A 27,293-nucleotide genomic window follows, 5' to 3' on the forward strand; every position below is an offset into this window, starting at 1 on the left:
AAAAAGGAAAAAAAATGGGAGTGATAACTACTTCCTTAAAGAGATATGTACATAAATGCCCCAAAGGCCCTTCTTTCATACCACTATATCTTAATTTATTATAAAATTCAAATTAAATACATATAATCAGTCTTTCTGCTACCACGGCATCTGTGAAAAAGCTTGTGGCAGCCAGGCGGTAGTGGCACAAGCCTTTAATCCCAGTACTCAGAAGGCAGAGGCAAGTGGATCTCTGAGTTTGAAGCCAGCCTGGTCTACACAGAGAGTTCCAAAACAGCTAGGGCTACACAGAGAAACCATGTTGAAATGAAAGGAAGGAAAGAAGGACAGAAGCGAGGGAGGGAGGGAGGGAGGGAGGGAAGAAACAAAGAAAGAGAGGAAAAAAGAGGTTTTGAAGTCCACCTTTGACTGCACCCATCCTTTAGATGGCAATCATGAATGATGACAATTTTGAACAGTTCTTCCAGGAGAGTCTGGTGGCCGGGTTTTAACCATTGAAAGCAACAGGAAAGGACGACTGAAACTTCTACAGTGCCTTCTCCTAATGGACACAGTGGAGCTCTCCTTTAATCTCTGTTCTTGGGAGGCGAAGGCAAGTGGATCTATGTGATTCAAGGTCAGCCTGGTCTCCATAGTGAGTTCCCAGACAGCCAGAGCTACCAAAAGACCCTGACTCAAAACAACAAAAATGAATGAATGAATCAATGAATGAGGAAAAGTATTTTGGTGATGATGAGTAATCAACATGACTTTTTACTTGTAGTTGTTAACAGTACAGTCATAAATTACACAACTTTCAGATTAACCAGGATGAACAGAAGACGTAAGATGAGATTTAAAACACATTGATGAGCCAGGCGGTGGTGGCACACGCCTTTAATCCCAGCACTGGGGAGGCAGAGGCAGGCGGATTTCTGAGTTGGAGGCCAGCCTGGTCTACAAAGTGAGTTCCAGGACAGCCAGGGCTACACAGAGAAACCCTGTCTCAAAACAAACAAACAAACAAAAAACCCCACATTGGTGTAAAATATTTTGTATAAATTCATAAATAAAATATTTAGGAAGAATAAATGCATAAACTAAAAAACTGGCTGTTTGCCATTTCAGACATATACAGAAGTTATGATAATTTATAACTATATTTATAAACATTCAATCTTTCAAGTATCTATAAATTCAAATATCTGAGAAGGAAACCTGTCTAGAATCATATTAAAAATTAATCTAGAACATGTTTCAATATGCCACTTTGATATTGTATGTGTCACCAAGCTATTTTTTAATATAAGTGATGGGGATTATGAATGTCTTATACAAACCCTGATGAAGAAGTTTGTATGACAAATTAACCAGAAATGGAAGCTTATTGCAAAATAAAACCTAAACTGTAGCCCTCTTAACTGACACAGTTAACAGCATTTCTGTTAACAGGCTGGCTTCCAGAAAATACACTCAGCTCAAGTATTTAATAGCTATTCTTCCCACTGAGTGATCTCAGCTCATCTGCAAACTCTGTGGTCAGCATACAGCACAAATCTTTGTTCCCTTTACATAGGTAGGTAGATAGATAGATAGATGGATAGACAGACAGAGAGACTAATTTTTACTTTATTGAAGGAGAGGGCATGTTCATGACAGTGCAAGTGTGGTAGTCAACAGACAACTTGTAGGGGTACATCCTCTCCACCATGTGAGTTCTGGAGATCAAACTCAGGTTATCAGCTTTGGCAGCAAACACCTTCACCTGCTGAGCAATCTAACAAGCCCCAAACACAAGTCCCCAGGCACAGAGGTTCACACAAGCTCTGTTCGACTCGACAGTCTATACAGAAAGGGAAGCAGGAGATCCAGAGCTTTTTCTATGCATCATAGCGCTACAGGATACAAAGTATCTACACACATAGTCCTACTGTGGCTCTGTTCTATTCAGTCAAGATACCAATAAAAATTAAAAATTCATTTAGTTTGATTTATACTTGATTGATGATATATGTAGGAAAGTCCAGCTCTCCATGGGTGGTGTACCCCTGGGCTGGGTAGTCCTGGGTACTATAAGGAAGCAGGAAGAGCAAGCCATGAGGAGGAAGACAGTAAGCAGCATTCTTCCATGCCCTCTACGTTAATTCCTGCCTCCAGGTTCCTGCTCGTTTGAGTTTCTGTCCTGAACTTCCTGGATGATGGACTGTGATGTGAACGTGTGAAAGAAATCCTTTCTTCCCCAAGTTGCTTATGGTCATGGTGTTTCATCATAGCAATAAAAACCCTAAGACACTTGGTATCTACACTATGGTGTATGAATAATACATTTCCCCAATTGTCTTGGGCATCTGGATGTTTGGTCCTCAGTTGGTGGCCCTGTTTGGGGAGGTTTAGGAGTTGTGAACTTGCTGCAGGAAGTATGTCACTGGGGATAGTCCTGAGAACTTAAAAACTTAGGCCACTTGAGCTTACATCCTCTGCTTCCTGCCTGCAGTCTGAGATGTGCTGCTCCAGCCACCTGTCTCCTGCTGCCTCCATTCTGCCCTCACGGACTCTTAGCCCCCTGGAACCATAAGTCAAACAGACTTTTTCTTCTGCAAGTTGCCTTGGTCATTGTGTTGTGTTTTAGCACAGCAACAGAAAAGTAACTAAGACATTCTTTTACTGCTCTGTAATCCAACAGAAGCAAAGGAAATCTACACAAATATAGTTATACTTCATTACTTTGCTAAAGCATAGCTGATACAGTTTAAACGTCCCATCTAAGCTCATACACTAAATGTCTGTCCCCAGATGGTACAACAAATTTGAGAGGTAGTAGAAACTTTAAGAAATGGGGCCTAGCTGGAGGAAGCACATCAAAGCCTTTGAACACTAGACCTGATGCTTTGGGTCTTCATGTTCTGCTTCCTATCGGCCATGATACAGCCTCCTTCTCCACACAGTCCTGCCTTGCCTCAGGCTCAAAGTAATGGAGCCAGCCAACCATGTCTAAGTCCTCTGAAATAATGAACAGTTTCTCTCAAATACTTGGTCACCATGATGAAGACTAGTACACTAGCATAATTATTTCATATTCTACCTAAGATGAAGACTATAATGATTATCTACTTAGAAAGTGCTGATATAAGTCTCATATTGTGCTGAATAGCTTCTCATAATTTCCTATTAACTCTTTCTATATTCAGATGTATTTTTAATCTTGACCTATTTATTCATCTGATAAATTTACTTTACTTTTACTACTCTTACTTCTCCCATGTAATGGTTTTTCTTACATACTTTTAAATTCCATAAGTGATATAGTGTGTGTGTGTGTGTGTGTGTGTGTGTGTGTGTGTGTGTGGTGTTGTACTCAAGTGAGTATGCAAGTATGGTCACAGAGGTCAATGGAAGGCTTCTGGTGTCTTCCTTTATCACTCTCAACTTGAACTTCTTTTTACTTCCCACTTCACCCTGTCACTGATTTAGTTACCTTCTAGTAATCCTTCCTTGCATGTGTATTCACCTGCATGTGTGAAAGTGGGTGTGTATGTGTGCATGTGGGTGTATATGTAAGCATGTAGGCATGTATTTATGCATGTGGGTATATATGTGTGTATATGTTATGTGTGCACGTGGGTGTGTATGTGAGTATGAGTCGTACAGCAGCAAGGGATGGTGTCAAATGTCTTCCTCAGTCATTCACCTTATTCTTCTGAGAGAGGGTCTCTCACTGAACCTGCAGCTCACTGACTGGATGGCAACAAGCCTCAGGGATTATCCTATTTCTATCTTCTCAACACTGACATTACACCATGTCAGGCTTCTTTCTTTTCCTTCCTTTCTTCCTTCCTTCCTTCCTTCCTTCCTTCCTTCCTTCCTTCCTTCCTCATGAGTACTGGAGGCCACATTTAGGTCATGGCGGCTTACACAGCAAGCATTGTACTTACTGTGTCATCTCTCCACCCCCAAGTAATTTTTCCTAACTGCCCACACATGATCTGTTCTCCTTCTTTATCTGTTAACAAATTTTTGATCAGGCTACATACACTATGCTAAGACTAGGAAATAAGTAATGATTAAGCTAATCTGGGTTTAATCCAGTAACTGACATAAGGCCCATTGCCCAGAATTGGTCAATGAATTGATGGAAGATGCTAGGATTCTTTTCACCGCAGTAAGAACTAGTAAGGAGTTTAGTTTCTTTTCCCTTAGGAAGTTTCCCAGGTGAACTTGATGGAGTTCAACTACTAATGCAAGACCATAAGACTTGAGATCAAAAGATCTTCCATATTCCTGACTTTGCAGCAAACAAACCTGTGTCTTATAGCTTCTTAAGTGAAATCAATGTTGTATCTGTGTCTAAATAGCCGAAGTTTAGATATTCTTTTTCTTGATGTTAAAAGCATATGACCAGATAAATCAGATGAGACAGGAGGTAGAGATAAATTATTGAGACTTACTATTATTTCTGTAACCTCATGATCTTCACAATAGTCCAGTAAAAACTATTGATACTACTTTTGTATTTAAACTAGCTTTGTTTGTTACATATTATAAAATGAAGGCTTGGTAAATTACATAATTAATAGAAACAAAGCTAAGATTTGAATCTAAATCTCACATAAATTTTCACATTCTTTAAAAAAAATATTTTCTTCATATTTACAATTCTTATTAGAAAACCAATTGTGGGAGCTAGGAGAGCATTGCTTATCCCTAAGTCTCTGCTGCTCTTCCAGGACACAGGTTCAGGTCCCAGCACTCAGCAGGCAGCTCACAAACACTTGTAACTCCATTTCTAGGAAATTGAATATCCTCTTCTAGCCTCCACGGCCCATAGGCATGCATACACATGTGGTATATATACATACGTGCACACACGCATGCACACACGCACAAACACATACAAATAAGTATTTAAAAAAAACAAATTGTGTTACTAACGGAATTTGGAGTTAAGGAATATTAAATTATTCTTATATCCTTAATAAGAATAAAGATCTATATAGCCTTTAAATATCTACATTAAAATCATATAGAAGAAAATATGTGTATGTATTTATAAAAACCCTCAGAACATTTGGTACATGAAAAACTATGTAAAAACAAGTACAAGATCAGGCTTGTGAGATGGCTCAGCAGTTAAGAGCACTCACTGATCTTGCAGAGGTCATGGGGTTCAATTCTCAGTACCTCCATAGTGGCCCGTAATCATCTATAACTCTAGTCACACGGGGTAGAAGGCCTCCCTCTGACCTCTGTGGGCACCAAGCAAAACAAGGTGCAATACATGCAGGCAGAACATTCATTACAAATAACCGTATCTTAAAAAAAAAAAAAAAGGAGGGCAGGATAAATTCTCCCTTAAAGTTTTTTTTTTTTTTTTTTTTTTTTTTTTTTTTTTTTTTTGGTTTTTCGAGACAGGGTTTCTCTGTATAGCCCTGGCTGTCCTAGAGCTCACTTTGTAGACCAGGCTGGCCTTGAACTCAGAAATCCGCCTGCCTCTGCCTCCCGAGAGCTGGGATTAAAGGCGTGCGCCACCATGCCCGGCTGTAAGTAATAAAACCAACCACTGAGCACAGGGATTGGACATCTGTAATCCTTACACTCAGGACTCAGAAGTGGGAGAACTGACTCAAGTGTGAGGATAGTTTGGTCTCTACAAAGAGGTTCCAGATCAGCCAGGGCTACACAGCCACACCCAATAACAACAAAGAGAAGTAAATCACAAGTATGTCCTGAGTTGAAAGAACAACGTCCTTATGCAAACCATGCCATTGATTACGTATCTACAAGTATCTACTAATGTAAAAATCACAAAGTAAATACTTCCTTAATTCTCAATTCTCTTTTCTTCACAGAAAACTGAGATAGCATACTTTCTAACAGCAATAAAAAAAAGAAAAGACACCCACAAACCATTAGTAAGCTCTTATTTTATATAGACACTCACTAAAACTGGGCTTTCAAAGGTTATTTATAATGTCATCTCAAACTAGAAGAATTCACCTAATCATGCTTTAATTTTTGTTCAGCATTACAAAATATGCCAAGTTCCTGAACTGATAAATGCAACGTACCTTCCCACACGCTCTGCAGTGATGCCTCCTTTTGGTGAATGTAAACCGAGCTTCACACTTCATGCAGTTTGGAGCCTGGGAATCTGGTACCCATACTGGTGCCACCTCACCTAGGGTGGTAAATGGCTTTCTTGCAGAAATTCCAAACTGACCAGCTCTGAGATCATTATCTGGACTATCTGGAGCTAGTGCAAGGCATGGCCTACTGGAGATCTCAGCCTCATAAGTTTCTAAATGTTCCCCATTTGTATCAGTTACAGAGATGTTTCCCAGAGTCGCACTGCATGCGTTGACTGCTGAGTTCTCCCCTGGCTTTGCTTTCCCAAGAACATCATTTTTGTTTTTACTATTATTTCCATTGTTTGCAGGAAGGTCATTTTGTAAATGGTCTGATAATGGCTTTGGAATCTGAAGTTTAAGATTAGAAGGTTGTTTGGGTCTTGCACCACCAAAAGGAACACTAATAGATTGCAGGTTTGCTATCTTGGGGGAAGATTGCCCAAGTACTGATGGGATTTGACTACAGAAATTATGTAAATAATTTTTCTTCATTACATTTCCAGTGCTGTTTAAAAGCAGTCCACTCCCTTCTGCATTCTCGTTTCCTCTCTGTTCATAAATATTTGAGTAGCATTCTGACTTGCTCTCTTCTATTTCTTTTTCTTCTGTTACTGAATCTTCTTTGGAGGGTAATGTCTTTGGAACAAAAGATACAATTGGGCTCTGCATTCCATAGGAATCACAACTGTTAGATAGAGGATTTGCTGCTGGGGCATCATTAGCAGTGGAGAAATCATATCCTTCACTCTCATTCATGCAAGTTCCTTTGAAATCTAGATCGGAATCTGCCATCCCAACACACTCACCTCCACTGTTAGTGTCCTCAGGTTGACTACTCTGTAAAGCCATTTGATTTTCTTCATTCACTTGGCTATCACTCATCTCATTTAGCTTCGTTAACTTCCAATTAGTCATCTGAGAGTCATTACCTTCATCTTCATCAGCTCTAGTTTCACTAGACCCAAGGCAGTCTGAAGACTGTTCGCAATTGTCCCTTCCAGATAAAGCAGGAGTATCCGGCTTGAGATTCAAAGATAAACCAGATGGGAGGGAGTCTTCAGCTGTCCTCTCCTCTGCTGGCTCTGTTTTTATTAAGGGCTCTCCACTTGAGTGGGAAAAGGAGTTGGAGATCCCTAGGTCTGTCCTGGAAGAGCTGTTCATGCCAGAAAGGTCCTCATCTGGCATATAATTTCCTTGCTGTTTAATGGCAGGCGCTCCATCCATTCCCTGGGATGAATTAACTGCTAAGCTTGTAACTGTGGATGTAGATGGGTCTCTACCCACATTCTCATCGTCCTTCAATTGTGAAGGGGAAGAGATACTGGTTGCACTGTTAGATGAAGCAGCACAGAGATGATTTAGAGAATCCCTTTCTGGTTTTGGTTTATTCAAAGCATCCATTTGTTTCTCCGAGTTTATACCTTTTTCCGAGGACCCATTCATACTAAAACTAAATTGATCAGTTTGTCTAGTCTCATTATCCAGTGAACAACTAAAAGAATCCATGAGGGATTGACTATTGTAATTATTACAATCCTGCAAATCGCTTTGCAATGTCCTTTTATCGCAGTTATGCATGACAGCTACAACCAGAACATTCTTCTCGTCTGGCAGACAAGTGAGGCTTCCACATTTCTCCTCTCCCACTTCAACGGCACTAAACTGATCATCCTGATTATAGTTTCTCTTAATTAGTTGGTCTTCTGTCACAGCATTTTCATCAATCCACATGGTGTCAGTCTCTGGATTTAGACTACAGTCCTGTCCGTTAGCACAGGGATCTTTGCCCTCCTTTGTAAGGGGAGCTGAGCCAGCCAGAGAGAAGACTTTCAGCTGTGGTCCTGTCTCAGAAACTGTAGGTTCATTCACACTGGCTAATGCAGGGCTAAAAGACAATGGATGAGAAGAGGGATCTAAAATCTTATTCCACTTTGTATCCAATAAAGTAGGAGAAACTGTTTCATCTGAAGGAAAAAAAAAGTAATTATAGTAAGTTTGTTGGTAACAGTAAAAGCTACTTAGGGCTACCTGACAAATATTTCCAGCTATGCTTTGGAGAAAATGTCCCCAGAATATTACAGTATCTAATCTTTAGCTAGACATAAGAAAAATACATTTAAGACAATGCCCTATAATTATCTGTCAACAAATGGTAATGCCTCAGAACATTTCAAATAACAAAGTTGGGCAGTGGTTGTGCATGTCTTTAATCTCAGCACTCAGGAGCCAAAGGCAGGGGGATCTCTGTGAGTTCCAGAACAGCCAGAGCTGCACAAAGAAATCCTGTCTTAAAAAACAAACAGCAAATGAATTTTATGTCAATTTAATTGTGTTATTAGATTGAGATAAGCAATAACACAATTAAATTGACCTATATACCCAGGAATGGGAAAGGAACTTTGGATTGTCTGTGTATAAGACAAGGCACAGACAATGAACAGTAGTGGAGACTAGTAACTGAGTGAGAATTTTTCTATGGAGATTAAATGCTCTCTAGTCTACATGTTTGGGGTGTGGGTTACATGTGTACCTCCATTTGCTAAATCTGTACAGTAAACCTTGTAGTCTTGGGAGCCTGAAGTGGAAGAACAACTGAGTCAATGATTTCAAGCCATCTTGGAAGCAAAGTGAGACTGTCTCAAAACAGACAAAAACAAAAACAAACCACTAACCTTGTGTAATAAAATTTAGGTCTTTTAGTGAATATAAAGTTTATCTGAAAAAGCTTTTAAAAAAAAAAATGGGCCTAGAGATTTGCTCAGTTATAACAGAGCCTAGCATTCACTAAGCCCTTAGTATGACATCGTGTGCTGCATAAACTGAGTGTGCTGGCAAATACCTATAATCCTAGGGAGGTGAAGGCAGGAAGTAGGAAGCTGGAAGATCAGAAGTTCAAGGTCATCTTTGGCTATATTCTGAGTTTGAAGCTAACCTGGGCAATACAGAAAATCCTATGAAAAAGAAGGAGGAAGAGTAAGGAGGAGAAAGAAGAGGAGGAAAAAGAGGAGGAGGAGGAGAAGGAGGAGGAAGACGAAGAAGAGGAGGAAGAAGAGGAGGAGGAGGAAGAGGAAGAGGAAGAAGAAGAAGAAGAAATGGGGAAATGGCTCAGTGGACAAAGGTGCCCCTTTGTGTAAGCATGAAGACCTAAATTTAGCTGTAGCACTTATATAAAAGACTAGAGAGGCACAAGCTGGAGCATGGTGGCATACAACTGTAACCCCAGTGCTGTGGACAGTACATATAAGCCGATTCCAAAGGACTGCTGATAAGCCAATCTAGCTCAAAAGAGCAAATTCTGGCAGCAGTTTCCTTCTAGATGGTGCATTGTTCCTTTCTCTGAAGGGGTGTTTCCTACAGGGATTATTAAAAGTGTGACTTAAGGAAAAAAAGTGTAGAGGTCACCGAGGAAGTGATAAGATGTTGACCTTTGGCCTCTACATCCACACAGGCAAGAACATCTATGTTCATAAGCTTCTGTAAGTGCTCACTTGCGCTCTCTCTCTCTCTCTCTCTCTCTCTGTCTCTCTCTTTCTCTCTTTCTCTCTCTGTCACACACACACACAGAGGCACACAGTCACACAGGCACACACAGGTGTGTACACCAAAACCTCCAAAATGTTTAAAATGAAACAGAGGTGCAGACAAAAGGAAGTGTACGGATTACTGCTGATCATGAGTTATAGTGTACTGTTTTGTTTTGTTTTGTTTTGTGTGAGACAGGGTCCCTCTATATAGCCCTGGTTGTCCTAGAACTCACTATATAGACCTGGCTGCCCTCAAACTCACAGAGATCCACCAGCCTCTGCCTCTCAAGTACTGAGATTAAAGGCATGCACCACCACAGCCAGTATAATTGCTAAATATTTAGATTTTTCACATAAGGATTTTTTAAAAAAGTTTAATATGTGAAATTCTGCTTGTAATAATGTTATAAATTAAGCTCATATTTATATTTTTACATAAGGACATTTGGGAAAATAGTATTTATTAAATCAATTTCTAGTATATCAATAAACATAATTTCATCTATTTTATTCAAAATAAATTCTATGATAGGGTAAATGAGCCTGAGTTCACTAAAAGGAGGAAGACTAGGTTGTAAGCATTTTATCCAAAGTAAGGGATTTGCAATTAGGGAAACCAGGAAAAACACACCACCAAATATAAGACTAAAGAGAACAACAAATAAATTAGTTTGGGTCAAGAAAATAACCAGCCCACAGAACAATGAAATAAAGTAGCACACATAGATAGCAAAGCCACAGACCTTCAGATTGTTTAAATAGGCTTAGAGATAGGGATATAACTTAGTTGATAGAATGCTTATGTAGCATTCATGAGGTCTGAGCTTGATCCCAAACACCACACAAAATCAGGCCTCAGGGAGCACACCATTAGTAGGCACTATAGAGGCAGAGACAAAAGGATCAGAAATTCAAGGTAATCCTCAGCTCCAGGACAAGTTCAAGGCAAACACAGGCTACCAGAGACCCTGTCCTGAAAAAAGGTCAGGTGGTGATGGTGGTGGAGTATGCTTTTAATTCCAGCACTCTATAGAGGCAGAAGCAGTCAGATCTCTGAGTTCAAGGCCAGCCAGATCTACAGAGTAAGTTCCAGGACAGTAAAGTAATCTTAAAAAATACCCCAAAAGGATGGGGGATAAGTATCTCAAAAGAAATGTGTTTCTTAGAAGAATAATATTAATTAATTAATATTATTGAAATAGGAATGGTTAAGTTTTACCTGTTACTTAGACATGTCAGTTACCTAGTGTAGTTCATCGGTGATACAGGGTGTGTGTGTGTGTGTGAGTTTCATTCTGTTGACAAGTTTCATGTAGATTATTCTGGCCTCACATTCACTATCCAGCTAAGATTGTCTTTGAACTCCTGATCTCCTGTCTCCTTCAACTAACCAAGTGCTGGAATTAGGCATGCATCATACCTGGGTTTGGGGGTGGTAATACAGATTTTATCTATGTAGCCCTAGCTGACCTGTAACTCACTATATATGAATCAGGCTAATCTTGAATTTGTGATGATCCTCTTGTCTCTGGCTCTCAAGTACTAGGATTGTAGGCCTGGACATTTGCCATATATTTTCCCTTTAATTAGAAAATAAAGTAACAAGAAATGAGAAATTACCTTCATGAAATTGTTTTAAACATTAAGTTTAAAATATTTAAGTATCTGGCACATAATGCTAAGAGATGTTATTTCTTCCTTTAAATATATTACATATTATTGTCATTACATCATTACACCTGGGTTTTTTTTTTTTTTGAGATTTATTTCATTTTATTTTATGTATGGATGTTTTTGCCTGCATGTATCTCTGTGTATCACTTGCATATACAGTGCCTGTGGAGGCCAGAGGAGGGCATCAGATTCACTGGGATTGGTGTTACAGACAGATATGAGGCACCACAGGGGTACTGGGAATGAACCTGAGTCCTCCTTAAGAGCAGCCAGTGCTCTTAACTGCTCAGCCATCTTTCCAAACCCCTCATTTTTTTTAAAAAAAGAACTTCATAGTCTAATTCTCACAGTCTCCATATCATAAACCCAAGTAGATTTCCCAATGTAAATCCTCACCTTCATTTTGTTCAAATTCATCTAATACCTTGTCCAGGTTGTAAGCTTCTGCTTGGAAGTAATTCTCCATCAGTGAGGAAACACTGCTGAAGAGACTTAGCTAGACCTAAAAAGTTAAAAAAAATTGAGAGACAATTTGAATTATTAAAATATAATTTAAAGATCATGGGTATACAAGGAAGAACAACAAATCTATTTGGACAATGATAAACAATATTAAGACCTTCAGGTCTAGAAACTTATAAGCTAACAATTACCAAAACACAGTCAGCCTCTGTATCTGTAAATTCTATTTATAGATTAAACCAATGATTGATGGAAAATATTCAGAAAAAATTTGTGTATGTTCCAAATATGCATCTTTCCAGTCACTTTTCCCTAAGCAAAACAGTTAAACAGCTACTTCTTTCGCACTTTATCTTAATAGTCTAGCAATGATTTACAGAATGCAGGATGGCATGAACAAGTTATATATAAATACTCCATGGACTCTTGGGCCCACAATGGTACTAGGGCCACTTCTCTACGAATACTGAGGTACAAATGTAGAACTATAATAAGCATAGAAGTAAGACTTATTTAATAGCTTATACTTCAAAAGATAAAGTACAGATGTTGGGAAGAAATCATTTTCATTAGGATAAAGTTACATTTCTCCAAGAAAGGGGAGTGTTCATAGCTTCTGTTAAATAAGAAAAAAATGGTAAAGTTCAAGTACAGGCAAAGGATATTAGTTTTAATTTTAAGGATGACTGACAATTTTTTTAAATCTCTCCTTTTTAAATATAATTGTTAAACTTGCCATACTGTTGACCAAAAAACATATATACAAGATATTCTAAATTGTTGAATTTAGCAGAGTGCAGAGTAATAGCATAGTAGGAGTTTTTAAAATGCTACTTATTATTCCTTTATTATTTAAGTTTTGGGTTTCTCAGAGTGTCAAATCCCACACTGGAGCCCAGGCTGGTCCATACTCCTGAGGGCTTGGATTGCTGTTTTAAGCCACATCAGGCTTACTCATTATTCCTTTTCTAAGTGGTTCAAATGTAGATTTACCAGTGAAAATGGGGAAATGTTCCCAAGACAGGGAGGTGTTCCACAGCAAGAATACCCTTGACCGTCTCTTTAAACTAACTGTAGCTTTTGCTATGTGTCCATGTGTTTGTGTAGATGTGTGTACACAGCGGCATGTGAGTGTGCATGTACATGCAGCAGGTTCAAGTGGAGGCCAAAGGGCCAATACAGGGTGTCTTCCTCAATCATTTCTCCATTGTGTGTGTATGTGGGGGGGGGGAGGTATATGCACATGTATGTGTGAGTGCAGGTGTGCTAATGTCATGACATACATACTGGAGATAATCCTGGGCACTAGTCTTTGATTGCTACCTTGTCTAAGGCAGGGTCTCTGTTGATTTCTGCTGTGTACACAAAGCTGGCTGGCATGGGAGCATCCAAGGATTTTCCTGTCCTATCTTCCCTCTGCAGTACGAGCATTGGGATTATATCTGAACTCAGACACTAGCTGTACACAGCAAGCACTGTACCCATGGAGCTGTCTCCTCATTACGCTAAAGTACCTGGTGATTTATCATTTGTGGTGAGTTGCTATTAAAATTGTTTGCTATTAATTTTTCTACTTAACATTGTTTACTATTGGCTAAATTATAAGGGTTTCATGATAGGATTAATTATTAAAGCTTGACTATACCACCTCACACACAATAGATGTACAATAAATGTCAGTCTGTCAGTCTGATTATTTGCTAATCCTTCTATCCCCTGCCTTCCCTACGGAGGCTACCCCTGCTGTCTCTGAGGTCTTAAGTCTTGAGACCCTGGTTTCATTTTCAAACACCTGTGGTTTCCTGAAGTCTTGAGGGAAAGGTAGACTTCTTCCTACATAAGTTAGGATTTATGTCAGGATTTTTGCTAGCCTTCTTATCAAAAATGTCCATTTTATGCAAATTAGGACTTCACTAAATTCACAAGTGTATTTTGTAGAGGAATATGATTATATGATTACTTTGCCTTTTTTTTTTTTTTTTTTTTTTTTTTTTTTTTTTTTTTTTGAGATAAGAGTTTCTCTGTGTAGCCCTGGCTGTCCTGGAATTCACTGTGGAGACTAGGATGGCCATGAACTCTGAGATCTGCCTGCCTCTGCCTTTCAAGTGCTGAGATTAATGGCACCATTAATGACTGCCTGGCCTGGAATTTTTTGAAAAGAATTTTTACCTCTGGAGTGTCTCTACTGATGAGAAGTGTTTAGAAACGCTGCAGAATTGTAGCCTTGAGTCCCATGGAGAGCACTGCTTTGACTGCTGCCTTTATGTCCTCTTCCTGGGACCTTCCTTCTGTGCCACAGTGAACATGCATAAACTTTTGCATCATATATTACTGGGCATCTACTAGGCACTATTATTGTCCCAGCCACTAGATACAGTGACAAATAAAATTATGCCTCACATCTAAAGCCCGAGGTCTCAGGGGAAAAGAATGAGTCAACTTAAAACTTTTAAAATGGGGCTGGTGAGATGGCTCAGCGGGTAAGAGCACCCGACTGCTCTTCCGAAGGTCCAGAGTTCAAATCCCAGCAACCACATGGTGGCTCACAACCATCCGCAACGAGATCTGGCGCCCTCTTCTGGAGTGTCTGAAGACAGCTACAGTGTACTTACATATAATAAATAAATCTTTAAAAAAAAAAAAAAACTTTTAAAATACTATGACTAGTACTAATTGATATATGATTAAGAAAGAGTTAGATGTACCACTATAACACCATTGCTCAAATTCATGTTCTTTTTCATGCTAAGGTTAACAGTAAGTTGATTATAAAAGGGAGAAGCCAGCACTAGTAGAGAAATTAGTGTCAGGCCATAATTTAATAGTTACTTCAAAAACAAATAAACAAAAAACAGAGCTGGCGAGATGGCACAGGAGCTAACAGTGCATACTGCTCTCACAGAGGACTCTAATTCAATTCCTAGCACCCATGTCAGGGGGCTCCCAATTGTCTGCTCCATGGGATCCAACACACTGTCCTGGATTAAACCTGTCATTTCAAGTGTTTAGGAAAAAAAGGCAAGAGGATTGATCACAAATTGGTAGTGATCTTGAACCACATAGTGAATTTCAAACTAGCATGGGCTACCCAGATTTTGCCTCAAATTAATTAATTACTGTCTTGCTCTGAATTAAAGTAAAGTAATTTTGAAAAGTTGTACTGTTAGATGCTGGTACTGAGGCAAGCAGTGTATATCCATCAACCTGTACTCACAGATGTAATCCATCTCTCACGTTTACTGTAATAGAAAAATAAAACAATAGCTTCTGTACCTGTCCCCTTAAGCAGTCTTCTCTGTGCTTGCTCATGATGCCTGCTGTGCCACTGGCCAGTGCTGCTGACCCAGAATGACTTCTCTGATCCTACAGAAAAACCACAGTGCTTATTACATTTGCTAAAACAATAAGCTCTAATTTTCATCTTATAAACCTTCTAAAGCCAGACAAATAAATGTAACAAGTCTAAACAATAAATTATAATTACATATTCAGATTCAAAGACCTGCTCTGCGTGGAAGGCAGCCACACACACATTTATTGAAGAAGGCAAAACTTAAGTGTCAGGAAGGAATTAAAAACTTCTCTGCTCTCCACACCCAAGTTCATCCTGGAGAGAACTGGTCTCCCAGGAGTACTGACACATAGGCTTGCAGGAGGGATGACACAGTAAAAGACAGCAAGACCAGCTAACACCAGAGAGATCCAGATTGTGAGAGGCAAGGGCAAGAACATCAGCAACAGAAAACAAGGCTACTTGGCATTATCAGAACCCAGTTCTCCCACCACAGCGAGCTCTGGATACCCCAACACACCAGAAAAGCAAGACTCTAATTTAAAGTCACATCTCATGATGATGATGATAGAAGACTTTAAGAAGAAAATAAATAACTCCATTAAAGAAAAACAAAAAACACAGGTAATCAGGCAGAAGCCCTTAAAGAGGAAACACAAAAATACCTTTAAAAAATTACAGGAAAGCACAAACAGGTGAAGGAATTGAACAAAACCATCCAGGATCGAAAAATGGAAATAGAATCAATAAAGAAATCACAAAGGGAGACAATCCTGGAGAAAGAAAACCTAGGAAAGAGAACAGGAGTCACAGACGCAAGCATCACTAACAGAATATAAGAGACAGAAGAGAGAATCTCAGATGCAGAAGATAACATAGAAAACATTGATACAACAGTCAAAGAAAATGCAAAATACAAAAAGTTCCTAACCCAAAACATCCAGGAAATCGAGGACACAATGAGAAGACCAAACCTAAGGATAACAGGTATAGAAGAGAGTAAAGATTCCAACTTGAAGGGCCAGTAAATATCTTCAACAAAATTATAGAAGAAAACTTCCCTAACCTAAAGAAAGAAATGTACATAAACATACAAGAAGCCTACAGAACTCCAAATAGATTGGACCAAAAAGAAATTCCTCCTGTCACATAATAATCAAAACATCAAACACACAAAACAAAGAAAGAATATTAAAAGCAGTAAGGGAAAAACATCAAGTAACATATAAAGGCAGACCTATCAGAATTACACCAGACTTCTCAACAGAGGCTATGAAAACCAGAAGATCCTGGGCAGGTGTCGTCCAGACCCTAAGAGAACATAACTTATAACTGCCCTTAATTCTAGTTCCAGTGGATCTGATGCCCTCTTCTGGCTCCATGGGAACAAGACACTCATGTGGTAGACATACTTACATGCAAGTAAGATATGAATACACATGAAATAAAGATAAATAAGAAATAATTCATAACAATAATGAAAGTTAAAAGACTATAAGTGCCACAAATAATGTTTCAATTCATTATCTGATATCTCCTCTAAAATACATCTAACTGCATACTCTCTTATACAAAAATAATTTTACCATAATAGAGAAAAATACCTAATTCTTTTATATAACAGGTCTAATGAAATGTTACTTGTATTTTGGAAACTAGCATGTATTCACTATATAAAATAATGAGTGTCACGGAGGGATTCGTGGCTCTAGCTGCATACGTAGCAGAGAATGGCACAGTCAGTCATCAATGGGAGGAGAGGCCCTTGGTCCTGGGAAGGTTCTATGCTTCAGTATAAGGGAATGCCTGGGCGGGAGCGGGTGAGTTGGGGAGCAGAGGGATGGGGGAGGGGATAGCGGATATTTGGAGGATAAACTAGGAAAGGGGGATAATATTTGAAATGTACATAAAAATAATATCTAATAAAAAAAAGAAAAAGATAAAAAATCCAATGAGTATCATAACAAAAACAACTTCTCTGCATGTTCATTGCAGGAGATAATGCATAATAAAAAACAGCAGCAGGCAATTTCTTTTCAATGACTGTAATTGTTGATTCTTAAAGACACCATTTACTTTATGTAACAACAGGTCCTTCCGAAATCCAAAGTTAAGAAGAAAACCCCTACCTCACAAAAATGTCCTCGCAAATCATTTTCAGCCCCTCCGGATGTATCCTGGATGTTCTGAACTTACTATGTAAATCAGGCTGACCCCGAACTCATACGAAATCCACCTGTCTCTGCCTCCCAAGTGCTAAGATATGCGTGACACACAAAATTATTAAAGTGAGTTTAAAAGTTTCCTGCTGAAATTTTTATTGCCAAACAACTGTTTTCTCTCCAAAAGGAGTGTGTCTGTATCCCAGACATACCTCACTGCCTAAAAACAGTGGATCCACTAATGCATGTCTTAGTCAGGGTTTCTATTCCTGCACAAACAACATGATCAAGAAGCAAGTTGGGGAGGAAAGGGTTTATTCGGCTTACACTTCCTTACTGCTGTTGATCACCAAAGGATGCAGGACTGGAACTCAAGCAGGTCAGAAAGCAGGCGCTAATGCACAGCCATAGAGGGATGTTCTTTACTGGCTTGCTTCCCCTGGCTTGCTCAGCCTGTTCTCTTATATTACCAGCCCAGAGATGGCACCACCCACAAGGGGCCTTTCCCCCTTGATCACTAATTGAGAAAATGCCTTACAGCTGGATCTGATGGAGGCATTTCCTCAACTGAAGCTCCTTTCTCTGTGATAACTCCAGCTGTGTCAAGTTGACACAAAACCAGCCAGTACAATGCACTATATTGAGTATCTCTGTTAATAATAGTATGTCAAAAGCAAAACTTCCTCAAATGCAACTTCCTTTCTCTGAAAAAATAGGACAATATCCATAAAGTTAGAGTAGTCCAACTTGCATGCCTCTATAAGTTTCTCAGAGATAATTTTTAATTTTTTTAAATTAATTTATTTTTTACACTCCATATTCCATTTCCTGCCCCTCCATCCACCTTCCAATTGTTCCACATTCCACACTTCCTCCCCACTCCCCTGTCTCCACGTGGATTCCCACACCCTCACCCCACCTGACCTCTAAACTCCCTGGGGCCTCCAGTCTCTTGAGGGTTAGGTGCATCATCTCTGAATGAACACAGACCCAGCAGTCCTCTACTGTATGTGTGTTGGGGGGCCTCATATCAGCTGGTATATGATGTCTTTTTGGTGGTCCAGTGTTTGAGAGATCTCGGGGGTCCAGATTAAGTGAGACTGCTGGTCCTCCTACAGGATCACCCTTCTCCTCATCTTTCCACCTTCCCTAACTCAACAACAGGGGTCAGCTGCTTCTGTCCATTGGTTGGGTGCAAATATCTGCATCTGACTCTTTCAGCTGCTTGTTAGGAGGGCAGCCATAATAGGTCCCTTTTTGTGAGCGCTCCATAGCCTCAGTAATAGTGTCAGGCTGTGGGACCTCCCCTAGAGCTAGATCCCACTTTGGGCCTGTAGCTGGGCCTTCTTTTCCTCAGGGTCCTCTCCATTTCCATCCCTGCAATTCTTTCAGACAGGAACAATTATGGGTCAGAGGTGTGACTGTGGGATGGCAGCCCCATCCCTCACTTGATGCCCTGTCTTCCTGCTGGAGGTGAGCTCTATAAGTTTCCTCTCCCTACTGTCGGGCATTTCATCTAAGCTCCCTCCCTTTGATTCCTGAGAGTCTCTTACCTCCCAGGTCTCTGGTACATTCTGGGGGGTCCCCCAACCTCTTGTTTCCTCAGGTTGCCTGTTTCCACTTTCTGCTGGTCCTCAGGGCTTCAGTCCTTTTTCCTCACCCAATACCAGATCAGGTTCCCCTCTTCACCCCCATCCACTTTCCCTACCAGATCCCTCCCTTCCCCCCCACTTGTGATTGCTTTCTTCTCTCTCCCAAGTGGGACTGAGGCTATCTTCCAAGAGAGCTCATCTGTCTCCTTCCTCTACACTTGGACAAACCTTTGTGCCTACATCTATTAAGATCTTAATGTAGAAAACACATAACTTCCAAGGCCAAGCCATCAAAAGTGAACCAGCTTCTACTTGTTCTCCTGGGCACACTCACTCTTTGAAGACAGTTATCATGTCAAGGAATCCACACAAGAAGGCCACATGTAGATGATCTAGTACCTGAGGACTTATACACGTGAATGGCAAGGCTAAAGATATCTCTAGCTTCAGTCACTTCCTAGCTACAACTTTGTGAAGATCTTTTTTTTTTTTTTTTGAGATTTATTTATTTATTTCATGTATGTGAGTACACTGTTGCTGTCTTCAGACACACCTGAAGAGGGCATCAGATCCCATTACAGATGGTTGTGAGCCACCATGTGGTTGCTGGGAATTGAACTCAGGACCTCTGGAAGAGCAGTCAGTCCTCTTTAACCACTGAGCCATCTCTCCAGCCCCTTTATGAAGATCTTAAGGACCAGTTGACTAAACCCAATCAATTGCTAGAAACATAAGAGATAATAATTACATTTTTGGTGTAATTCATTATATAGGAATAGATAAATAGAATTTCAAGTTAGTAATTTGTTATTCTCCAAATACAGTATTTCAAAGCAAAAGCTTCAAGAGGGACAGGTGTAAATGAAGTCTAAGTGACTGCAGCCTTTCTTTTAATTATTATATGTAAGTACACGAGCTGTCTTCAGACACACCAGAAGAGGGTATCTGATCTCATTACAAATGGCTGTGAGTAGGCTGGTGAGATGGCTCAGTGGGTAAGAGCACCTGACTGCTCTTCCGAAGGTCCGAAGTTCAAATCCCAGCAACCACATGGTGGCTCACAACCACCCGTAATGAGTTCTGATGCCCTCTTCTGGTGTGTCTGAAGACAGCTACAGTGCACTTACATATAATAAATAAATAAATCTTAAAAAAAAATGCTTAAAAAAAAAAAAAACCACAAATGGTTGTGAGCCACCATGTCAGTCAGTGTTCTTAACCTCTGAGCCAACTTTCCAGCTCAGCCTTTCTTTTATTAAACGATTTTGCTCTAACTTCCAACTTATGTGACTCAGTAAAGCAAATCTTGAAAAACCAAAGTATGGTGGCTCACTCCAGCACTAAGTTAGACTGTCACATGTTTGAGGTCAGCCTGGGCTTCCTAGTGGGTTCCAGGCCAGCCTGAAATACAATGTGAGCCCACACCCTTGGTAATTATAGTAACAGCACGCAGTAGCTTAGGTCTCTGAGGATCCAGTTTAGGAAACGTACATTATTCAAGCAAGCAAAAAGCTAGATTGGGGGTGGGGCGCTCTAGAAAATACTTTTGAAAGTCTCATTGCCTTTCAATGCTCCCTTCTTTCCAGTTTATTTTAGTAATTTTTATAGACCAACACACAAGAACTTGCCTAAGTAACTTAGAGCTCCTTACCAGGTATCTGCTGCATAACCACCACCACCACCACCACCATCTCGGTGGTTTGAATATGCTTGGCCCAGGGAGTGGCACTATTAGGAGGTGTGGCCTTATCAGAGTGGGTATGGCCTTGTTGGCCTTGTTGGAAGAAGTGTGTCACTGTGGCTTTGAGAACCTCCTCCTAGCTGCCTGGATGTCAGTCTTCTCCTGGATGCAGTTGGATCAAGATGTAGAACTCTCAGTTCCTCCAACTGCCATGTTTCCTGCCTTCATGATACTGGACTCAACTATAAACCTGTAAACCAGCCACAATGAAATGTCCTTTATAAGAATTGCCTTGGTCATGGTGTCTGTTCACAGCAATAAAACTTTAACTAAAATGACAATCATCATCTCCCCATCCCAGGACTTGAGTGCCATTCTAACTATTCCTCTTACCTGTCTCCATTCAATAGAACTCCAAGTCTTGTCAGTCATTCTTTTCCAACACATTCATTTTACTCAGTTTCCTCTGTCACCTCCCATGCTTTCACCATCTTTCATTTGTCCAGAATCTGAAAGATCCAAACCACTCTGCTTCCATTCCTATTTGGTGTCCTTCTACACTGTTCCATACACGTATCAAATTTTATTATTTTCATTCTTTTAAAACTTTTGTTACATCATTTATTTATGTGTGTGTGGGGGGGGGGGGTGAGCACCAGAGGACAACTCATAGGAATCCGTTTTCCTTCCACCATGTGGCTTCTGGGGATCAAACACAGACTGCCTTGCCTTGCAGCAAGCTCCTTTACAAGCTGAGCCATTTCACAACACCCCTGCTTTCATCTAAACAACATTCCATATTAGACTGGCCATACTTCCACAGCTGGCAATGTTCTTTGATTTGGCACCTTCTCTCTAGTCTCAAATTCTTACTCTGTGCACTATTGATCTTGATTAATGTAAACATTCAATTGTCCATCTCCACTCCCCAGAACATGGTTTTATATCAATCGATACACTGCAGCATGGCAGGCCTTAAGAATATTATGCTAAGTCTAACATGTTGCATATTTTCTCTCTCCCTCTCCCTCTCCCTCTGTGTGTGTGTGGTGTGTGTGTAGCCATGGATGACTTTGAACTCCTGATCTTCCTTCCTCTGCTCCCCAAGTAAGTGCTGGGATTACAGGAATGCACTATCACATATGACATACAGGGTTCTGGGAATAAAACCCATTGGTGCATGCCTATAATCCCAGAAACTGGAGCGTTGAGACAAAAAAAAAAAAAAATTCATGAGTTTGAGTCTACTACAGGCCAGAGAGCAAGACACTACCTCAAAAATTATAATAACAAAAGGTAACATTATGAGTGTGAAAGTCCAGCTACAAGCGTTCGGCTGTATCAGTATGAAAGGATCATCATGGCAAATACATAAAGACAAAAAGTGGGACAAGATTGCCAGGTACTGATGAGAGGAGGAAATGGGAAGTGACTATTATTACTAGTTAAACGTTTTTAGATGTAATTTCATGCATGTGAGTGTGTTGCCTGAGTGTATATATAGGCACCTACATATACACTGAATATAAGAATGCCTAGTGCCTCTGAAGGTCAATAGAAGGTATCCAATCTCCTACAACCGGAATTACAGATGTTTATGAAGCACCACATGGGTGCTGGGAACTGAACCTTGGTCCTCTGCAAGAGCCTTTAACCCTTGAACCATCTCTCTAGCCTTGGAAGTGATTTGTTTTGGGGAGTTTTGTTTGTTTGTTTGTTTGTTTGCTCTGAGACAGGATTTCTCTGTGAAGCCCTGGCTGTCCTCAGTCTATAGACCAGGTGCCTTGAACCCAGAGACCTGCCGGCCTCTGCCTTCTGAGCACTGGAACTAAAGGCTTGTATCACCAACACTCAGCCCAGGAGGTGATTATTAATAGGTACTGATGGTGATGTGATGAAAATGTTCTCAGATCAGACAATCCTGATGGTTGTACGACACTGAATTTATTGAAAAATATAAAGTATACACAGAATGTATATTTTAAAGGAGTTGATTTTATGTTATATAAATTATATCTAAATAACAATCAAATATTTTTAATAACAGTACTTGAATTAAATCCCTGTACTATATAAATGAATGAATGAATGAATGAATGAATGAATGCCTTCACATGTTACCTTTTAGGCCTAAGTCTGGAATAGGGGCCTACCTTTTCTCCTGTGATTTTACAATAATTATAACATTTATCAGCCTGGTCATGATTTCTACTTAATTGATTATCTTCCCTTCCAGACTCCTAATGTTTTTCAGGATAGGAATTGCTCTTATCAGTTTGATTATGGCAGATAACACCATTTATGGCATAGAATACATATCATTATCTATTTGTGAAACAAACTGAAAGATTTCAAAGCATTTCATCTAAGAAATTTCTAACATAAAGGATCTCAAGAGTTGTGCAATAATTGTTAAAATTTTAATGCATTTAGAATTCTAAAACTTATGAATGCCAGCATAAAGTAATGGTTTGCATATTGAAGCTTAAATTATATTTAATCAGGTATTGTGCTTTCTACCTACATTCACTACATTGACTACTTTGAAAAAATAGTATGATTCAAGACTGTAGCAATACACATCTTGTAAGAGCAGGCCTGGGATTTTTAACCAACCATCATAAGCATATCATATACAAGTTGTATGCTTAAGCCATGTGAACTCTTTAATGATCAGTCAGTGGTGCAAAGGTTCCTGCTATAACAATCTAGCCAATTCAAGCTTTAACTCGTGTTCTAGTATTTAACAGTTGGTGTTACTTTCACCAAGTCACTGAACTTCTTTGAGCTTCTGTTTCTTTATAGTATATAGTATATGTTTGTTTATATATATATATATATATGTGTGTGTGTGTGTGTGTGTGTGTGTGTGTGTATGGAAACTAAAGTTTGTAATATATACACACATATACATATATATTATGTAATACATGTGTACACACACTTTTTTTTTCTGAGACAAGGTTTCTCTGTGTAGCCCTGGATGTCCTGGAACTCACTCTGTAGACCAGGCTGGCCTTGAACTCAGAGAGCAGACCTGCAGAGCACTGAGGTTAAATGCACACACCACCAACACCCAGCTACATAACAGTATATTTTTAACAATGAAGAGTTTTACTTGGTAAAAGGAACTTTACATGAAGTGCCTTGTGGAGACTTTATACATAATGCTTAATAGATGGTAGCTATTATTTAGCAACTTATTATTTAATAAAATTAACTTATGTGAAATATTTAAAACAGAAAGACAAAGTGTAATCTGAATCATGAAACCAACCAATAGATTGGTTATTTATACAACTAATCCATTAGGATCCTTAGTCTTAAATTGAAGTCAGGACAATGAAACACACAAAAAACAAAAAGGTAACCTTATTGTTCAACTTTTAGAAAAGGCTAAACTTGATCCTAAAATGACACATTTTTAGATATCCAAACTCTCAATCACAGTACCCCAGGAAAAATGAGATAATCTCTGAGAAGAGCTTTATTCTTGTAGCTCAAGATCAAAATATATTAAGGAAGCAGGATCTGGGAAACTGACATTGTTGCTGTTCCACGATCTCACAGGGCTTCAATTTCTAGCACCATTCACAACCATCAGATTCTTAATCAAGAGCTATAACTGCTTTCAACTAGAACACAATAAGCAAAAGACAGAACAGTCTAATGAATATTGGAAAATGTAGCTTATAACAGGTGTATGAAATATATACAGACAACAAAGTCCCCTCGCCCCATCTACTGTGAGAACGAAAACCATTCTCAACAATCAGACTGCCGACATTCCAGAAAATCAATCAGAAGGAGTACACAGTCATTGTGAAGGGCCCCAGGGAAACTCTGCAGAGGGACTTCAATCACATCAATGTAGAGCTGAGTCTTCTTGGGAAGAAAAAGAGGCTCCAGATTGACAAATGGTGGGGTAACAGAAAGGAACTGGCCACGGTCAGAACCATCTGCAGTTACGTTCAGAACAAGATCAAGGAGGTTACACTGGGCTTCTGGTAAGATGAGGTCTGTGTATGCTCCCTTCCCCATCAACAGTGCTGTTCAGGAAAATGGGTCTTTAGCTGAAATCTGAATTTCTTGGGTGGAAAATCCATCTGCAGGGTTCAGACGAGGACAGGTGCTGCTTGTTCTGTCTCTCAAGCCCAGGAGGGTGAGTTAATCCTTGAAGGAAATGATGCTGAACTTGTTTCAAATTCAGCCGCTCTGATTCAGCAAGTTAAAAACAAGGATCTCAGGAAGTTTTGGACAGCATCTATGTGTCTTGGAAGGGAACCATGCAGCAGGTTGACAAGTGAGGCCTCAGTTTCCCAGCTCCAGAAACAAGATCCTGATTACCAGTACAATTTGGGCTCTTTGGGGACAATAAAACATATATATTGAAAAAACAAAACAAAACACAAAGTCTCCAGTATAGCCACTGATTTGAGATCAGTATTAAAAGAAAAAATGTTTAATTCTCGTGTCTGGAGTACTACAACCCTAGACCATTTAAGTAAATTTGCATATATATAACACTGAGTCAGAAATCACTGAGATATAACATCCTTGGGATGGTTAATTTTACATAGCAATTTGAGCCAATGGATGCCTAGGCATCTGATTAAAGATTGTGTCTTGTTATGTCTATGAAAGTGCTTTTAAAAAACTAGCAAGTCCATTGGTCTGATTAAACAACACTGTCTATCAGCTTCTAAACGCTGACACCATTGCATACACTAGCAAGATTTTGGTGAAAGGACCCAAATATAGCTGTCTCTTGTGAGACGATGCCGGGGCCTAGCAAACACAGGAGTGGATGTTCACAGTCAGCTATTGGATGTATCACAGGGCTCCCNATGGAGAAGCTAGAGAAAGTACCCAAGGAGCTAAAGGGATCTGCAACCCTATTGTTGGAACAACATGATGTACTAACCAGAACCCCGGAGCTCTTGTCTCTAGCTGCATATGTATCGAAAGATGGCCTAGTCGGCCATCAATGGAAAGAGAGGCCCATTGGACTTGCAAACTTTATATGCCCCAATATAGGGGAATGCCAGGGCCAAAAGAATGGGAATGGGTGGGTAGGGAAGTGGGGGGCGCTATGGGGGACTTTTGGGATAGCATTGGAAATGTAATTGAGGAAAATATGTAATAAAAATATTAAAAATAAAAAAAAATAATAAAAAAAAACAAAAAACAAAAAAAAAAACAACACTGTCCTTCCCACAGTATATATACATGCATATACATCATGAGATTTTTGAAGCCCTTGGCTCATGCATTATGAAGTTATATATCCATAATCTGATGACTGGTTATGTTTCTTTTTTTAAAAAAGATTTATTTTATTTTATTTTTTAAGATTTATTTATTTATTTATTTATTATATGTAAGTACACTGTAGCTGTCTTCAGACACTCCAGAAGAGGGCATCCGTTACGGATGCTTGTGAGCCATCATGTGGTTGCTGGGATTTGAACTCTGCACCTTCACAAGAGCAGTCCGCGCTCTTAACCAATGAGCCATCTCACCAGCCCCTGGTTATGTTTCGTTTTATCCTCTTTATTGGGTCTGTTTACCAGAGAATCCTAACACAAAGCCATACATAAACCAACTGTTCATGACTAAACCATAATTATGAGCACATTAACTCAATTCTATACCTTGAATTTTTAAAGAGCATCCTATCTAAATTGCCTATTGCTATCCCATATATACAGTCTCTCCACCCTTCCCCTCCCCTCCCACTCCCTACCTCCCCACCCAGGAGATCAAACACAGAGTCTTGTACATGCTAGGTAACTACTTCAGTCTATACCTTTTTATTCTAAGATAAATGCCATATTCAAGTAAAGTCTATCCATCTAACCTATTAGCACAGTGTGAGCTCCTGATCTAACATGATTTAACTAAAGAGACTGTGTTCACTCTGTACCCTAACCTGGGAGATAAAGATAAAATTTAAACCTCTGAAATCTATGAGATAGCAGAATCCTTATAAAAAGTCCCCCCATTTCCTATTGGTTCCAATGGGTTGTCTTAAATTCTGAAAATTCTTAACAAATATATTTTAATAGCATAATAAAAATGGACATCAAAAGCCATAGTTTCAATTTTAACAGCACACTTAAAAATATAAGATTAGTCACTGACTCTGACATTCTGTGACCAAAAGAAGTTAATGACTGCGAGACTCACTAGGAATAGAAGTATCTTACACTTGCAAACATTCTACATGACAGAGTGACAGATATATAATCTATCAATTGTGTACATGGAGAATGGCTTGGCACGGTTGCACACAACTGTAATTCTGTATAATTCTATACTCAGTATAGATTGTATAATTCTATACTCAGAAGACAAGCAAGAAAGAGCTGCAGCAAGTTCCAAAACAGCCTGGTTTACACAGCAAAGTCTAGGCTACCCAAAGCTGCTATACTTAAAAGACTCTGTGTGGTGATTTGAATATGCTTGGCCCAGGGAGTAGCACTATTAGGAGACGTTAGCCTCGTTGGAGGAAGTGTGTCACTGTGAGGGTGGGTTTTGATATCCTCTTCCTAGCTGCCTGGAAGCAAGTCTTCTCCAATCTGCCTTTGGATGAAGATGTAGAACTCTCAGCTCCTCTAGCCCCAAGTATGTCTGGACGCTGCCATGCTCCCACCTTGATGATAATGGACTGAACCTCTGAACCTATAAGCCTGCCCCAACTAAATGTTGTCCTGTATAGCTGTCTCTTGTGAGACTATGCCGGGGCCTAGCAAACACAGAAGTGGATGCTCACAGTCAGCTATTGGATGGATCACAGGGC

At 39.6% G+C, this 27,293-nt stretch overlaps 1 protein-coding gene across 2 annotated transcripts in view; it reads right to left on the reverse strand.

Moving 5' to 3' along the window:
* Positions 1-27,293, reverse strand: part of Zfyve9 (zinc finger FYVE-type containing 9) — a 143,926-nt gene that overhangs the window by 65,494 nt on the left and 51,139 nt on the right. For both annotated transcript variants that reach the window (XM_029476023.1, XM_021160572.2), the window contains exons 2-4: positions 15,038-15,127; positions 11,699-11,804; positions 6,045-8,068 (exon numbers count right to left, since the gene is read on the reverse strand). In XM_029476023.1, coding sequence (XP_029331883.1) covers positions 6,045-8,068; positions 11,699-11,768 — 2,094 coding nt within the window. In that variant the 5' untranslated portion in view covers positions 11,769-11,804; positions 15,038-15,127. The remainder of the gene's footprint in view (positions 1-6,044; positions 8,069-11,698; positions 11,805-15,037; positions 15,128-27,293) is intronic.

This window comes from Mus caroli, chromosome 4 (genome assembly GCF_900094665.2).
Source record: "Mus caroli chromosome 4, CAROLI_EIJ_v1.1, whole genome shotgun sequence".
Taxonomy (NCBI): Eukaryota; Metazoa; Chordata; class Mammalia; order Rodentia; family Muridae; genus Mus; species Mus caroli.